Source organism: Anguilla anguilla, chromosome 19 (assembly GCF_013347855.1).
Source record: "Anguilla anguilla isolate fAngAng1 chromosome 19, fAngAng1.pri, whole genome shotgun sequence".
Taxonomy (NCBI): Eukaryota; Metazoa; Chordata; class Actinopteri; order Anguilliformes; family Anguillidae; genus Anguilla; species Anguilla anguilla.
The window spans coordinates 17292210-17309451 of NC_049219.1; the positions used below are offsets into that span (position 1 = coordinate 17292210).

At 48.8% G+C, this 17242-nt stretch overlaps 2 protein-coding genes and 1 long non-coding RNA gene across 6 annotated transcripts; 1 reads left to right on the top strand and 2 right to left on the bottom strand.

The window, feature by feature from the left end:
- Positions 1-1245: 1245 nt before the first annotated feature.
- On the bottom strand, positions 1246-12488 carry LOC118219115 (peroxisomal succinyl-coenzyme A thioesterase-like). 4 transcript variants are annotated; one of them, XM_035402027.1, is made up of 12 exons: positions 9130-10588; positions 7611-7887; positions 7051-7150; positions 6613-6803; positions 5019-5188; positions 4537-4656; positions 3921-4003; positions 3474-3567; positions 2965-3045; positions 2504-2645; positions 1409-1565; positions 1266-1366 (listed from the first exon to the last, which is right to left on the bottom strand). In XM_035402027.1, the coding sequence occupies exons 2-11, from the start codon at positions 7843-7845 to the stop codon at positions 1435-1437; spliced, it is 1347 nt and encodes a 448-aa protein (XP_035257918.1). In that variant the 5' UTR covers positions 7846-7887; positions 9130-10588; the 3' UTR covers positions 1266-1366; positions 1409-1434. The 4 variants fall into 4 exon arrangements, with proteins under 4 accessions (XP_035257917.1, XP_035257916.1, XP_035257918.1 ...); XM_035402026.1 differs by lacking the exon at positions 9130-10588 and adding an exon at positions 12400-12488 and having other exon boundaries at positions 1246-1565; positions 7611-7886; XM_035402025.1 differs by having other exon boundaries at positions 1246-1565.
- On the top strand, positions 10820-16879 carry LOC118219114 (sorting and assembly machinery component 50 homolog A-like). The gene is made up of 15 exons (XM_035402024.1): positions 10820-10991; positions 11590-11700; positions 12034-12135; positions 12477-12564; positions 13045-13151; positions 13246-13376; positions 13853-13940; positions 14173-14301; positions 14508-14579; positions 14728-14814; positions 14943-15013; positions 15399-15466; positions 15611-15757; positions 15957-16098; positions 16329-16879. Exons 1-15 carry the CDS (start codon positions 10971-10973, stop codon positions 16372-16374), a joined length of 1410 nt encoding a protein of 469 aa, XP_035257915.1. The 5' UTR covers positions 10820-10970; the 3' UTR covers positions 16375-16879.
- On the bottom strand, positions 13295-15679 carry LOC118219117. The gene is made up of 4 exons (XR_004763659.1): positions 15593-15679; positions 14705-14832; positions 14088-14180; positions 13295-13393 (listed from the first exon to the last, which is right to left on the bottom strand). It is a non-coding gene; the product is annotated as an uncharacterized LOC118219117 (long non-coding RNA).
- Positions 16880-17242: the final 363 nt, after the last annotated feature.

Below are 17242 nucleotides of genomic sequence, written 5' to 3' on the forward strand. Positions count from 1 at the left end.
AGCTTCAGTGGCTCAGTTGGTAAGGACAGTCTGGGTGTTATTGAGGTACACAGCTGTTGATATTGAGAGGCTGTTCTCGCCCACATTTCACATACTGAATTAAAACATTGACGCAGGGTCAGAAGAGGCCTGTGAGCGGGAGAGGGAACGCCTGCTCTCCCCACAGACCCCACTCCGGCCCCAAAATCTCCCAGCTCACCTGAACATATCGAACAGGTCTCCGCTGGGAAAACACTCCTTCTGTCAAGATGAACACTGAGGGGAACTCACAGAAAGCGCTCAGTTGGTAGGCCTTTATTACAGCGCTGATTATGTACACACGAACATTCACTCATTTTAATTCAGTTTCAGTCGCCCCCCTGTGAGGAAACGCGTTCCTTCCACACAGAACACACCTGAGGGTACGGGCTACTCAAACCCTGCGGTATCTCTGACATAAGGCACAGTTCAGGGAACACAATGATGACATCACAGGGGGTACCGGGGGGCGAGGGCGTGTCAAACTAACGTTCGGTTCGCCTCGTAAACTCGCAAAAGTCAGCAGAAATAGCACGTGCCGAGTCTGGCGAGGGCACCAGGGTTTCACCCTGTTCTCCGGTGGTTTATGTAGTTTTTGTACATCGTTCATTATTTACGCCTTGTAGTGGGAAATCCCATTGGTCCAGCGAGCTTCTGGAGATCAGTGGACACAGTGTGCATTGTTCATGTGATAAACCTGCCAGTTGCCGGAGACCACCAAAAAAAAAAAAAATCCCTCGTATATGCGACTCAGTCAGCTGCTATTTTTACAGAATTTACAAGTTTACGAGACCGCCCAAATGCAGCACTGCACCGCGTGGAGTCCGGGAGGTCTTACAGCCCCCCCCCCCCACCCCACCCCCGCCCCTTATAGCTCCCCCCCCACCCCTCCCCCCCCACCCCACCCCCGCCCCTTATAGCTCCCTACAGTCATATGAACACCCCCCCCCCCACCCCCGCCCCTTATAGCTCCCAACAGTCATATGAACACCCCCCCCCCCCCAAAAAAAGGATATACTACCTGCATGATTTCAATAATTACTGATTTCTTCTGAGGTACTTCTGAGGTAATAATGTGAACATTTGTCCTTATAATACATAAATATTGTGATCCTTCATATCCATTAAAAAGGGGCAAAACCATAAAGACATTCACCCAGCGGGGTCAGCCATACTTTCGCAAAAAATTAATTATACTTTCGATTTATCAAAGTTTAAACAGCTATCTTTTTTTTTTTTTTTTTTTTAATCAACTTGCCATTACCTTTAATTCTCCCGAAAAGGAGAAGCTGTGTGAATGTGTGATGTCAGAGGCTGTGTGATGTCAGCGACTGTGTGAATGTGTGATGTCAGAGGCTGTGTGATGTCAGCGACTGTGTGAATGTGTGATGTCAGAGGCTGTGTGAAGGTGTGATGTCAGAGCTTTGACTGCGTGACTGCGCCGTGCCTCTGATGCAGATGCAGCTGCAGAAACTGCAGGATCTTCCTCCAGGAGTCCTCCTGCGCATCAGCGTGTGGTTTGGGCTGCCCCCCCCACAGCAAGATCACTACGGAGAAACAGACATCAGTGCACTGAACGCGTTGCTCTCCCCCACGTGGGCCGGCCCCGCCCTCAGCCACCCGGGGGGCCTCCTCAGGGCCCGTCCGCTTCCGACAGCAGGTCCAGAACGCTCAGTGCATCCAGAGTGGAACAGGAGCCGCATTCGCCCAATCCAGCTCAGAACCAGTTGCTATGGATACGGTCATTTTATCTGATGTTCATTCGGTTACATTCTAATGTTCCTCCCCCTCACATCACACAATGCAGCATCACTATAAGCTACAGGGTCGTGGCAGAAATCATTTAGTGATGCATTCTTCATTTAAAGCCAATCAAAAAATCATAAGTCTTTTCCTACTGCCCACACACACCTCTACGCTCCTCTCGTTGCTGCAGTCTCCTCTATGAACACAGGAGGGCACACACGAGCCCAAGCCCATTACTGAAGGGACTGTGGAGAGTCCCTATCGAGAGCTCGGCTGCAATGCTGGCCACAGCTGCCCCTCCAGGCGTGACACATCAGCACCATTCAAATTCAACCCAGCCCGTCGGGCACATCGGTGGACGGCCTGAGGCCTTGGAAAGGGTTACCCAGGAAACAGTACCTGTCTCCAGGGGCACGTTCAGTCTGAAAACGGTGTGCACCATTTCGCTACGGTTTGTCGGGGCTGAACACGCCCCGGGTAAAGGGTGTGGTTACCCAGGAAACGGTACTTGTCTCCAGGTAAAGGGTGTGGTTACCCAGGAAACGGTACCTGTCTCCAGGTAAAGGGTGTGGTTACCCAGGAAACGGTACCTGTCTCCAGGTAAAGGGTTACCCAGCTAACAGTACCTGTCTCCAGGTAAAGGGTTACCCAGGAAACAGTACCTGTCTCCAGGTAAAGGGTTACCCAGGAAACAGTACCTGTCTCCAGGTAAAGGGTGTGGTTACCCAGGAAACGGTACCTTTCTCCCGGGTGTGCTGAACGATGAAGTTGCTGGAGCGGAAGTGGGGTGTGTAGGGCGGCTCGATGAGGTGCCCTGTCTCAGGGTACGACAGGACGGTCAGCAGGTCAGCCTTTCCTGCGTCCTTCATAATCCTCTCCATCTGCAGGAGCAGGTCAAAGGTCAGCTATGGGAGTTACACCAAATCTATGTCTATTTGCACATACACACACACACTCACAGACATGCACACACACTACGCACACACATTCATCCAGTCACTCACACATATGCAATCATGCATGCACTCACTCCCACAGACATGCACACACACTACGCACACACATTCATCCACAGTCACTCACACATATGCAATCATGCATGCACTCACTCCCACTGAAGTACGTCCCAGTGTCCTGCCCTTCCCCCATCGTAGAGCTCACATAATGATGTCACAGGAAATGGATGCGGACGCTACTCACATCCTGCGCGCACTCTGGCGCGGCCCAGTTCTGATCGTCCAGTCCGACGACGAGCATCATCGGGCACGTGATCTTCTCAACCTATCAGGAGCATCATTAGTCAACAAATGAGGTCACTTCCTGTCTGAACACCTGGCACAGCACCCTGCCCTCAGCCCTTAGCACTGGCCGTGGGGCTACCGGGACCCAGCATGTCAGCAGCCTGACCGCACAAGCCTGACCGCACAAGCCTGACCGCACAAGCCTGACCGCACAAGCCTGACCGCACAAGCCAGCCAGTTAGGCCTGCTGGAAAAAAGGCAGTCCCCCCATTCTCTCCAGTTTAACTGCCCTAGCCGATGAGCAACTATTCAATATTATTTTATTCAGCTGGCCTGAAGGGCGTTGGGCATATTCTCTTTATATTATTTATGGGGCATTGCTTTACTGTCAATTCAGGACACTTTCAGAACTACATGCGGAAAACACACATTTTACAACACAAAGATACAGCAGCAAGGCACACATACATGCATTATCCGCGACGGGTCTTCAGGGATCGGTAAAATAAGTTTCCTCCAAATCAAATGATTGTTCTCATCGACCTCGATCTTCGCAGCGCGTCTGTAAACAAATTGCAGATGAAGTTTGCGTGATGTGCAAGATCCTCTGACCTTCTCACATTGCACCGAGAATAAAACTAGGGCTCAAACTGCAATACTTCATCCAATACTTTGCTCTAATTAAGTAAAGTCTTGGCTTTATTTCAAACTACAGAAAGAAAAAAAAACCTTGAAACCTAAATTTAGCCTTTTTACTTTAAAAAATGGCCTTGCCAAAATGACTGGTACCCCTTGGAGTAATTAAATAAACCTGATTGGACGAAGTTCATTGGTGAAGGTTTGATAATGTTGTGGGGTTGCCTAGCACACACAAGCCTTTTCATCATAAGCACACATACAGAGCGGAGAACTCACCTGCTTATCTCATCAACTGCGTCTTCCACAGACGCATCAGGAGGCTGGATGTGGCCTCCATTGACGCACACGCAACACACCGGCTGCAAGGGCACGGAAACAAGCAGCGAACAGTGTCGGGCCTTTATGCAATAGTGCACTTCATCACCCAGTCAGAATGGGGGGTGGGACTGCAATGCCTCATTCTGTTAAGGCATTGTGTGTGTGTGTGTGTGTGTGTGTGTGCGCGTGTGTTTGTGTGTGTGTGTGTGTGTGTGTGTGTGTGTGTGTGCGCGTGTGTGCCGATCATGCTCCACAAACGTATTGTCGAGTGAAACTCTGTCCTGCACTGACTGCCACTCACTTCCGTGCAGAGACAGCACAGCGCCTGACAGGTGGATTACTCAACGTGCCCTTCTGCACATGCTCAGATAACCACAGCCAGGGCCCGGAGCCGAAGGTAACTGCAGGAACAGTGACTTGACCATGTGACTCTAGGGGAGGGCAGTGATTTGACCATGTGACTCTGGAGGAGGGCAGTGACTTGACCATGTGACTCTAGAGGAGGGCAGTGACTTGACCATGTGACTCTGGAGGAGGGCAGCGTGTATATGGGCACAATCACAGACAGACTCACCCGTGCTACTCTGGAGTACGAGGCCAAAGCTATGGACACCGTGGCACCGAGAGACAGGCCAAACAGCGCAACGCGGTCAGTGGCCACCAGGGGGTGCTCCTGCACAATTCTGAAGGCCGTCTATAACAGAACAGAGAAATAACAGTGGTTCAGCTGAGTGCACACAGCTCACTGGCCTTTCTCAATGAAGGCTAGGCCCATACAGAATACAGTCAGTAAAGACCTGGGCAACACACGCAGTACTCAGTTACGATATTATAAGTATTTTTGCGCAAAGAGGTCACGTGTGTGGAGCTGTGACCCCCTCCCTCAGTGAATCTGGGTCAAAGGTAACTGCTTGGACCCTGCACTGCACGTTTCACAGTACATTTCAGAAGATACACACAACCAGGAAGAGGAAATGTAAAGGGAAATTATTTACTCCTGAAATTAGTTTATTTTTTTAAATTTTGTCTGTGTCAGAGGAAAAATCAGAAATTTACCTCAAAATAACTGATTGTAAGAGCACCAGGTGTGCCAAGATGTTTGTTGAGAGGAAGGTACTCCATCGCCAGGGAGACAAAGCCATGTGACGCCAGGAGGGCAGAGCGATACTCCACCAGACCGCCCCCTCCTCCCCACATGTCCAGAACACCAGGGAAGGGTCCAGGGCCTGAAAGCACACAACACCTTTACCTGTAAACACACACTGCACTGGACCTCATCCTTACCTGTAACACACACTGCACTGGACCTCATCCTTACCTGCAAACACACACTGCACTGGACCTCATCCTTACCTGTAAACACACACTGCACTGGACCTCATCCTTACCTGTAACACACACTGCACTGGACCTCATCCTTACCTGTAAACACACACTGCACTGGACCTCATCCTTACCTGTAAACACACACTGCACTGGACCTCATCCTTACCTGTAAACACACACTGCACTGGACCTCATCCTTACCTGTAAACACACACTGCACTGGACCTCATCCTTACCTGTAAACACACACTGCACTGGACCTCATCCTTACCTGTAACACACACTGCACTGGACCTCATCCTTACCTGTAAACACACACTGCACTGGACCTCATCCTTACCTGTAAACACACACTGCACTGGACCTCATCCTTACCTGTAAACACACACTGCACTGGACCTCATCCTTACCTGTCTAACACACCTGCACAGCTAAACACACATTGCATTAGACATCCTGGCCTGTATTACCAGGCCTGTGTTACCCGGCCTGTATTACCTGATCTGTCTTCCCTGGTCTGTGTCACCTGGTCTGTGTTACCTGATCTGTCTTACCTGGTCTGTGTTACCTGGTCTGTATTACCAGGCCTGTCTTACCTGCCCTGTGTTACCTGGTCTGTATTAACAGGCCTGTCTTACCTGGCCTGTGTTACCTGGTCTGTATTACCTGGTCTGTCTTACCTGGTCTGTGTTACCTGGTCTGTATTACCAGGCCTGTGTTACCTGGTCTGTATTACCAGGTCTGTGTTACCTGGCCTGCATTACCTGTCCTGTACTATCTGGTCTGCATTACCTGCACTGTACTATCTGGTCTGTACTATCTGGTCTGTATAATCTGGTCTGTATTACCTGTCCTGTACTATCTGGTCTGTATTACCTGGTCTGTACTATCTGGTCTGTATTACCTGTCCTGTACTACCTGGTCTGTATTACCTGTCCTGTACTATCTGGTCTGTACTATCTGGTCTGTATTACCTGTCCTGTACTATCTGGTCTGTACTATCTGGTCTGTATTACCTGACCTGTACTATCTGGTCTGTATTACCTGGTCTGTACTATCTGGTCTGTATTACCTGTCCTGTACTATCTGGTCTGTATTACCTGACCTGTACTATCTGGTCTGTATTACCTGACCTGTACTATCTGGTCTGTACTATCTGGTCTGTATTACCTGGTCTGTACTATCTGGTCTGTATTACCTGTCCTGTACTATCTGGTCTGTATTACCTGGTCTGTACTATCTGGTCTGTATTACCTGGTCTGTACTATCTGGTCTGTATTACCTGTCCTGTACTATCTGGTCTGTACTATCTGGTCTGTATTACCTGGTGGCAGGAAGAAGGTCCCTTTGACTCCGTTCTGATTGGCTTCCACCCTGCGCACGCCGGGGGCCAGATACCAGCGCTCGGCGACAGCGCAGGCCAGGGGCGTGGCCTCCCGAAAGCCCTGGCTGACGTGGCCTCTGTGCACGGACAGGTGGACCAGCATCGGAGAGCAGACGTCCCTCTTCCTCAACCTGTAAGAGCAGCAGTGCTTCCAACCAGCATCGCCATTCATCATTTCACCCTGGTCCCCACGCTACAGACATAACAAAAGACCTTCCACTGGGTTGCGCGTGTGTACATTAACATTATGTGTAACGCCAGACTGCGCCTGCAATCAATACAGCTAGCTAACCATAGCATAACAGTGCTGCTACTCACTGCTCCTCCTAGAGAGCGCACCTGACCTCCTGACAGAGCGTTACAGGTGTGGGAGTTCACCTGAGTCCGGGTCTGCTCCCAGGTACCGGCCTCATGCTCCAGAGCAGCCCCATGGGCTCGATGCCCAGGTACGAGCCTCCCACACTGGCATGCTCTGCAGCTGCAAGCACAAAGCCAAGCACAGACCCAGCAGCCAGGTTAGCACACCACGCTAACCCTGCAAGAGCAGCCACGCCTGCCCCAGACTGATGCCCCACTAGGTAAAGGTGTCACCGCTGTCACCAAATCCACGTTTCACCAAACAAAGCGTGGGAACTGTGGAGCGCACCTTAAACACCTTTCCCAGGTGGACTGTATGAGAGAGGAGAGGTGTGCTGTGTGTCAGTCCTGTGATGAGAGGGGAGAGGTGTGCTGTGTGTGTCAGTCGTGTGATGAGAGGGGAGAGGTGTGCTGTGTGTGTCAGTCATGTGATGAGAGAGGAGAGGTGTGCTGTGTGTGTGTCAGTCGTGTGATGAGAGGAGAGGTGTGCTGTGTGTGTGTCAGTCGTGTGATGAGAGAGGAGAGGTGTGCAGTGTGTGTGTCAGTCGTGTGAATGTTGGTTTTGTTCGGGGGCTCCAGACCTGTGACGGTTCCCTGCGCGTCGCTGACGTAGTGTCCGAACGCCTCCCAGAAGTCCCCGTCCTCAGACTGGTGCAGGGCGTGGAGAGTGACCCCCTGTCCCGACCGCAGCTGCCGAACCACAACCTCAAACTTCTCATCCACCAGAGCCCGGGAGGGCGTCACTGTGAGCAGGGGGCCAGGGGCCGGTCCAGACGTCACCGTGAGCAGGGGGCCAGGGGCCGGGCCAGACATCATCCTCGCTGATTCCGCGCTCGCTTACCTCCAGAAGACAAAAGCTGTACATCTGCGTTTGAGACTGGGTGCCAGCGTATGTGCATGCATTTTTAATCTCACAGAACAGGCCTGTCAGCATTCACCTACTTTCACCATTCGTTCATATTACTGTGTAGGCTGTGCGGTGTGAAAAAGGCACTTCTGAAAATGTAACCCATTCTCTGAATGTGAAGATATCATCGCAGACAATGTAGTGAGTAAAGTTTGTTTTGTAGTGCCTCAGAAAATTGTATTCAGTTTGAAAGAAGGGTGTAATAAAAATGAAAAAATTCTGAATTTTTAATGAAAAAGAATTTTAACAAAACAGTATGTTTAATTATATTTTGAAGAGTTGTTTACAAAATTAATCTTACAGTACAAACTTAGTACAGGCTTGAAGTATGACTACCAAAATATTTGCATAGTCAATCAGACATTTAAAAAAAATTAAAATCTGATAGTGCTGAGAGTTCAGGCTTCCCCCTCCCACTCCTCCAGCGTGTCTTCTTTGCATATTGTAGTCAGTAAAGTTGGTTTTTTGTAGTGCCTCAGATAATTGTGTTCATTTCAAATAATTGTGTAATAAAAATTAAGAAATTAAAAATATTTCTGTTCACATATTTTAAGATATAACTTAGCGGGATGGCATGCCCCATACCTATACAGTACCGAGAGTTTGGCACTGCTAGTTTTGAAGGGTGTATGTTACTGTTTTAATTCCGTGGTGCTCTTGAAAAAATTGTATTAGGATTATTATGGTTCAGCACGGACATGCACAGCGGTTCTGGTGAAAAAGGCCGCTGCTCCCTTCACATTTTTAAAGAATATTAACCTCCCATTAGTAGCCTACGCTATCATCCATGTGTAGCATGTTCTTCCCTCACGTGCAGCAGAATAACCCGGTTATGAGGACATAAATGAATGTACGCTATCTACACAGCCACCGGTCAAAATGTAGTCCCGTCGGACCCGTTGGACCAGCCAGTGTTCACGTATGCATCGGCTACCGTAATGTCATGAGTTTTCAACAGTAGCCTGTAACACTTAATCAGATATTATACCGCATATTAGTGAGGCATTTCCCACTAATTTAATGAAAAACACATTCCCTAAAACAAGTAACCTATTCATCAACGTAGCAGACCAATGGCATACGTAGGCTAAATCGGAAAAGCTTTATGCCACTGTCCGTGGGACGTTTTAGCATGTAGGCTAGCAAAACGGAGCAAGCAAGAACTTGAACTTGTATGTAATAAAGCAACTTACCTGCGGTGGAGTCCGACTGATCTGATCTGGTAGTACACAGTCCAACGAGCTAAATACGCGTCGAGAAGAGGGCGTAGCTTGACTGTATGGGCAAAACTACACACCCAATACGAATGCTAGTATACCACATTTGATATTCAGCCTACTGGGTGTATAGATGTACACAGAGGCACACAATAATGGCTCGCGAATCCTGTCCCTTTTACTAGCTACATAGGGCTAGTGCGACATGCTATACCTACGGAGGTAGGCTATTTGCCTGTAAAATTAAAGCTAGCCTACGCATTCTCCGAAATTATTGAACTGATTTCACTAAATTGAATCCAATCTAATCTTTCTTCGGTCCCAAAGGCGATAAGATGTCATGAGGGAACTGCCAATCCTCTTAAACAGATGTGATGGCGCGCAGAAAACAGTTTTGACCCCAACATAACAAAAATACCTTGTAAATATGGAAGCACTGTAAGTCATATTTTTCGTATAACTTCACGGCACTATGAATTTGACCACATTGACACCGATGCGAGTTAAATCCACCCAAACCTCCAGGGATGTTCTTTACTAGTAAACCAATGGTCCTTTACTTCTTTGATGAATTGTGATTTCATGTACATTGGGCAACTGGGATGCAGAGGTCCAAGCCAACTACACTAACGCTAAAGAACATCAGATTTTTGGCGTTTGCCAGTATCACCCACTGAAACGACTCTTTCCAGATACTTCACCGACAGAACATCTGGGCTCAAGACTACAGTGTGCAGTACTGTACAAATACCCCAATTTCACATGGAGGTTACAAATTATAAAAAACAGCAGAACTGGCTAAAACCATCCACCTAAAGGTATGCCAATTTAGTGTGTGCACTCTAACAGACCTAGCCTTTAGTCAGGCTTTTAAAATTATTTATTAATTTTTTTTACTATAATTGGAAATTGACTCTCATTCTTTCTTTACATTTCAATTCAATCAGACCTGTGCTACTTCTGTTCATGGTTAAAAGGCAAAGTCTAGAACAGGTATGTGCATGCTGGCGGGCCGCAGTTTTATGAAGGCTTCTTCTTCCAACTACACTCATTCTAGTCATTATCTGTACACGCCAAAAATGATGACACTGCAGATTAGACCCCAATAAAATCTTTCGGCTGGGAGAACTAAAACGGTTTTCATCTGCTTATTCAAAAGGTTGGCAAGACTTTGGCAAAAATGTCTGATCATGCATAAGATTATTCATTAAGCGCAGAACTTGGTATGAAATCCAGAAGCAGATATGATCTCCCCTGGCATAAGAGCAACTCCAGAGTTGGCCAACAGCTCACTGAATTGTAAAGATAGTTATGGACACTTGTAGAGCTGGTTGAGGGCTTTCACCCCGACAGCTTGAGCCTTGAACCCATTTCAAAAACCTCGGGGTGGGAACTGTATTTCTTCCTTTAAGGAAGGAATTTGAGTGTTGTTGTTGTCAGAAGTTCTTTCAATGAAGGGCAAGAGCGCCGCTGTCAAACTTTTGGGCTTCAGTTTTTTCGCACAGGATAATGTGTGCTGATAACTGACGTTTTTTATTTAAACAACTTGTTTTTCAATTGCAATCTATTTAGATTATTGTTAATAATTAAATATTTTAGATCAACATTCGGTTGAAAGTGCTAGCTGCGCTCAACAACGAGGCGTTCTGTCCAATCGTCTTGCAGATGGGCGGGGTCCGTGGTGTCATGGCGGCCGTCACTAGCAGAGCGGAGCTGATTCTGAATAACTAGAAAGCGAGTTCCTTTGTGTCCAGCAACATAACTCCTCTGATCGCCATCATTTTCGAGGACCATATTATACAACTCTAGAAACCAACATGGGGACTGTCCACGCCAGGGTAAAGGCATCCGCAAAAAACGGAAGACCTAAACATTGTGCATGACCTACGTGCTAATATTATTCGCTGGCTAACGTTTACATTACAGCAGTCAGTGTACAGGCCGTACAGTCGATTAAACAAGGTCCACTTGGCCATGTCAAGGGCAACATAAATGACCTATGTCAACGAGATATAGCCTACAATGTAATATCTGCAATTAGAGTATTATGCTTGGGCGTGTATCTGTTAATTATATTGTAACAGAACAACAATGCAAGCAAAATTATTTAAGTGAAGAAACTGAACCAAAACATTAAGTGACATTAGCCGGCTAGCTACTGTAATCATCACTGTAGAAAGCGAGATAGCCCATTTCAGACTTGGGTTAGCTAACGCTACACCTCATCCGCGTCTGCACGACAATGCAGCTAGCGAAACTATGAACCTTCATGCCTGCAGTGGCTTGTGTACGGGGAAAGATGGACGTCCGAGCGCACAGAAATTATTTTTTATTGCGAATTGCTTGCCAGATTTGACACAGTCAGCTGCCAATTAAGAATGAGATATTTACAGGATGGTAGCTAACGGACCGCTTTATTTATGTACCGCTGTACAGAGTCTCGATCCCCTCCCAATGCACGGACCCGAGCTGGGGGTTCATGTCGATGATGTGGACCTGGTGGAAGTGCAGCCGGAGACCAAGCAAGAGATTCTTGAAAACAAAGACGTGAGTTCGGGCCAGCTGTGTGTGTGTAAGATACTTTGGAACACGTGACATAGAGTATTTGTATTGCGGTATTGGTCGTGCTCTTGATGTGCACTTTTGTACATCGCTTTGGATAAAAGCGTCTAGCTACTAAATAAATGTAATGTGATGCTCCGCCTGGTCAAGGGACGATTAGTCTATAGCTATTAAAATGCGGTGTATTTATGGTCGCAGTGGGTGTGATTATAAAAGGAGATTATTTAGCTTTATTTTAAATATTAATTTCCTTGGGTAGGGGCCAGAGCACTATCGGAGAATGCCAGGAAGCATCTTTAACGTGCACGCCTCTTTCAGGTTGTAGTGCAACACGTACACTTAGATGGCCTGGGAAGAACAAAAGAAGACTTTCTGACACATGAGATCGCAGACGTCTTCACTGCCAAGAACCTCATTGACGTAAGTATCCTCACGCCTCGCAGACAAGAGAAACGTACTTCCTGGATGGGGTTTAGCCGATGCCCTGTGACATACCTACAGACAGCAACGTGTTTGAGCACGCGTGTTCGCCTAGCTGTGGTGGTCACGCGTGACCCGAGAGATATCATTTTTTCCACATGCCTCTAAAACACACGCTAAACAGGTCCTCTATGTTGTACAACAACCTCTTATTCCCAGGAACAACAAAAAATGACATCATAACCCCTCGCCATGGCGACCTACCTGCCGTGGCTCCGTAGATGCCGGCTGTGGGCTGGTCCTGAAGCTGAGCAGTGTTGTGTGTGCTGTGTCCCCCGCAGGTCATGAAGAAGTCCCACGACGCCAGACAGAAGCTGCTGCGCCTGGGAATATTCAGACAGGTGGAGGTGGTCATCGACACCTCCCAAGGTGCTCCACTGCTCCCTGCCTGTAGCGCCACAAAGCCCTGTGTTCATTAAAGCAAGCCTGGCTCTGGCCTGGCAGGGCTGGTTCAGGACCATGGAGTTCAGGACAGTAGGGTGCTGCAGGGGACTGAGAATTTACCCAGTATCCAGATTTCCTGTTCACTCTACCCTTCAGCAAGACACCTGACTCGCCTGCAGCTCTGTGAATGCTCTGGATAAGAGAACATAGTGTAATGTGTACGTGCTGCGGTGTAAAGATACATTTTGGTCGGTCTGGGTTAAGTGTAATGTCAGGTAGATTTCCTCTAGGTGATCTCTGTGGACAGTGTGTGTCTGTAGTGTAACCACTGACCAAGACTGTGTGTCTGTAGAGTAGTTGACTGACTGCCTGCATGTCTGTAGAGTAGCTGACAGACTGCCTGGCCGGTCACTGGCAGGCTTGGTCACTGACAGCGCTGGGGCTGACGAGGCCTGTGCTCTGTAGGGGACGGCGCCCTGCCCAACGGGCTGGATGTGACCTTCGAGGTGACGGAGCTCAGGAGGGTGACGGGAAGCTACAACACCATGGTGGGAAACAACGAAGGGAGCATGGTGAGACCTCGCCCGCCTCCGCACGGGGCACGGCAGTCACATGACCCTGCGCGGGGCACGGCGGTCATGTGACCCGGTTCACCTCTCCCCGCAGGTGCTGGGCATCAAGCTGCCGAACTTCCTGGGCCGGGCGGAGAAGCTGACCTTCCAGTTCTCCTACGGCACCAAGGAGACGTCCTACGGCCTGTCCTTCTTCAAGCCTCAGCCCGGAAACTTCGACCGCAAGTATGGAGGGCCCCTCCCTGAGGACAGAAACTCTTTTACCCTCAGCAGTTTCTGGCCTGCTGTCTGCTTCCTGAATGTAGACAGGGATAATAATAGAGGGATAACACAGGCATGACATCACCTTGCTGATACAAGACAGAGAGGAGCTCTCTACCAATCACAGACTATACTATATGTATAGCAACCAACAACAACAGCAACTGTGATTGGTAGATACTTTCTGGCTTCTGTAATACCCATGGGGGTCCCAGATGTATAGCTAGAAAGTAGACTCCTATCAAATTGGATCCTTAATCCTTTTACTCAAGTTTTAAATGCTTTAGGTTTTCATTCAATCAAATCGGTTTTCCTTGATAAGTTCTGCCCCAATGAACAGAAACTGATGAACAATAACTCAGCTTCCGTAGCTTGTAAATTCCATGTTGTCTGGTTTTGATTTTAAGGTCTGGCCGCTAAACGTTTTTTTTTTTTTGCAGCTTCTCTCTGAACGTGTACAAAGTGACAGGGCAGTTCCCCTGGAGCTCGCTGAGGGAGACGGACCGCGGCGTCTCCACCGACATTAACGTAAGAGACCCTCCGGGAGCATCACAGCGCTCACAGTGCGCTTTACTGCCACTTACTCTCTGAGCATTTTTCAGTTGATTTCCTGAAATGAGTTTTGTATTTACACACTGTGGGCACTCTGTATGCTTGCTGCGTGGGCTGAAGTACCTTGTCTAAGGGCACTGCTGGATTCGAGGGTGAGTCGGTTGTTGCCGTGGTGATCGAGTGTCATTGGTCCCACCCTCTCCTGCAGTTCCCCATCTGGAAGACCAATCACACGCTGAAGTGGGAGGGAGTGTGGCGGGAGCTGGCCTGCCTGGGCCGCACGGCGTCCTTCGCCGTCCGAGAGGAGAGCGGCCACACCCTCAAGTCCTCCCTGTCGGTAAGCCCCTCCCCCTTTCCCCCGGGTCACTGCGTAGGAAGCCGCACGCATGTGCAGCTCCTCTCAGCGTTCTCTCAGTCAGACAGTAATATGCAGCACTCGCATACAGGACTATAATACAACATGTCTCTCACACAGCAGTATTACATAGACTGTTTATTATCAGACTGTTTCCTGCCTAATTTGTTATCTCCTCCCCCCAACAGCATGCCATGATGATTGACACCAGGAACTCTGCCATCTTCCCCCGGAGAGGTGCCTTGCTGAAGATAAACCAGGTGTGTGTGTGTGCATACGGGCTGCTGAGTGGCTCATCCTGAGATGTGAATGTGTCTCATGGTGTGCAGTCTGTGGTCTGGCCACAGACTGACCTGATTGGTTGATCGGTGCATAAGAACCTGACCTGATTGGCTGTGTTGCACACAGGAACTGGCTGGCTACACTGGGGGCGACGCCAGCTTCCTGAAAGAGGACGTGGAGCTCCAGCTGAACAAGCGTCTGTTCTGGGACTCGGTGAGAGAACTCTCCCTGCTGAACGCATGAACGCGGGAGTGATTCGCATATAAAATGCACCTACTTTATTAATCATAAAGTGAATTAGAGAAAATCTGGCATTCTGGACATTGTAGTTCCTCTCTTAGGTCCTGTCTGTCTCGCTGTGGGGGGGCATGCTGCTGCCATTCGGAGACAAGCCCACCTGCATCGCGGACAGGTGAGTCCATTCAGAGGGGTCTGGGTGTGCTGACTGGATTGGGAATGGTCTGTGGTGAATTGTAGACTAACTGTGGAATGGTCTGTGCTGAATTGTAGACTAACTGTGGGATGGTCTGTGCTGAATTGTAGACTAACTGTGGGATGGTCTGTGCTGAATTGTAGACCAACTGTGGGATGGTCTGTGCTGAATTGTAGACTAACTGTGGGATGGTCTGTGCTGAATTGTAGACTAACTGGGGGATGGTCTGTGCTGAATTGTAGACTAACTGTGGGATGGTCTGTGCTGAATTGTAGACTAACTGTGGGATGGTCTGTGCTGAATTGTAGACTAACTGTGGGATGGTCTGTGCTGAATTGTAGACTAACTGTGGGATGTGTCTCAGGTTCTACCTGGGCGGCCCCACCAGTGTGAGGGGCTTCAGCATGTACAGCATCGGCCCTCAGAGTGAAGGTGAAGCCTCACGCCGCCTCACGCTGCCTCACACTGCCTCACACGCAAACACGCTCTTTAAAGGAGATGGAGGATAACAGATTGTTGGGTGCAGGGGAGGATGATGGGTAGAATGTCAGTGTGTACCTGTTCTTGGTGTCGCAGGGGACTACCTGGGCGGGGAGGCCTACTGGGCGGGCGGGGTCCATCTCTACACCCCCCTGCCCTTCCGGCCGGGGCGGGGCGGATTCGGGGACCTCTTCAGGACACACTTCTTCCTCAACGCTGGCAACCTGTGTAACCTGAATTATGGTGCGTAGCTGGGAGAGCTGTGTAACAACAATAATAATCATACTTGCCATAATGAAGTAAAGATGCAAATACATGTGGACCTCTGTCAGTGAAAAGATGTACAGGAGCCATTTCACGGATTTACACGTGATTACAGGCGTGTGTGGTGTGTGTGTGTGTGTTTGCGTGTGTGTCTGTAAATGTGTGTGTGTGTTCTCAGGTGAGGGGCCGCAGGCTCACCTGCAGAAGTTGGCGGAGTGTATCCGCTGGTCGTACGGAGCGGGGATCTTACTGCGCCTGGGGAACATCGCACGACTGGAGCTCAACTACTGCATTCCCATGGGAGTCCAGAGTGGAGACAGGTACGGCAGCCCACACCTGTAACAGCCAGGGTCACTACAGGAGGACCACCAGTGGGGAGATCCATTTACAGGGGAGTGCACATTTCTCACAAATATGAAAATCAGTTCTACTTCCCATTGAATCTGACATCCCACAGAATGCACAGGCTCATTTCCTTTCCTGTTGTAATGTAGTGTGTTGAACACAGAAGCCCTATCTTCATCTCTGCCTCTGTTCTCCCTCCTTTCAGGATATGTGACGGCATTCAGTTTGGGGCAGGGATCCGCTTCCTGTGATGTCATCAGCTACCCAGTTCCTACAGAGAATTGTGGGAAGAGTAGTTTTTTTCCATTATTATTATGACTGCCCCCCTTTTTTATATATTGTAATGAGTGGAGCACTCCCAGAGGGACAAAGCACGCACCTGGCCCACATGGGCCAGTCACAGTCCCTGTCGTTTTGGCTTAGCCCTGCCCCTTTATTTACTTTGAACAAATCATGTACGCCGTGTGTTTGAAACCAGCCAATCAGATGACTTGTGCAGAGACCGAGACCTCCGCTCCAGGCACTTCCTACCTCCTGTGGCCAGTACATCATCATCGCACAACAGAGCTGTAATCCTAAAGCCGGGCGCTAGGACAGTCTGCCAGAATAACACTACACCTGCCAGCTCACCCCCAGACCAGCCGCCTGACTGGACCAGTAGTGGAGATCTCGCCACCAGTGTGCTCTTATACGTCCTATATGAATGTTGTCTGAATGCTTATGCACATAAATAAATCTTTTTTTTTTTTCCACCCACCACTTTGTCTGGTTTTCTTAAGCTGCACAGATTCAAAGTACTGCCACAAACCACTGATAGCCTGAATTACTTTCTGCCGTTCAGTTAAGAGTCTGGTTTGTTACTGTGGACTCCTGTGGCTACTGTGGTTTCCACAAACGGAAAGGGTTGCAGTATAATTTCAGTTCAGCAGGGGGCAGCATGAATTAATGAAAATGAACTAAAGCCTTATGGCCCTGTAGGGAATCAGCTTCGCGCAAAAATAAAGACACCCATCAAGAATGAATCCGTCCGTCCGAACTTAGCAGCTAGGTTCCTGTAGTCACCCACAACTCAGATTAGATATAAATTACCCCGATTGGCCAGATAAAAGCACTTTAGCG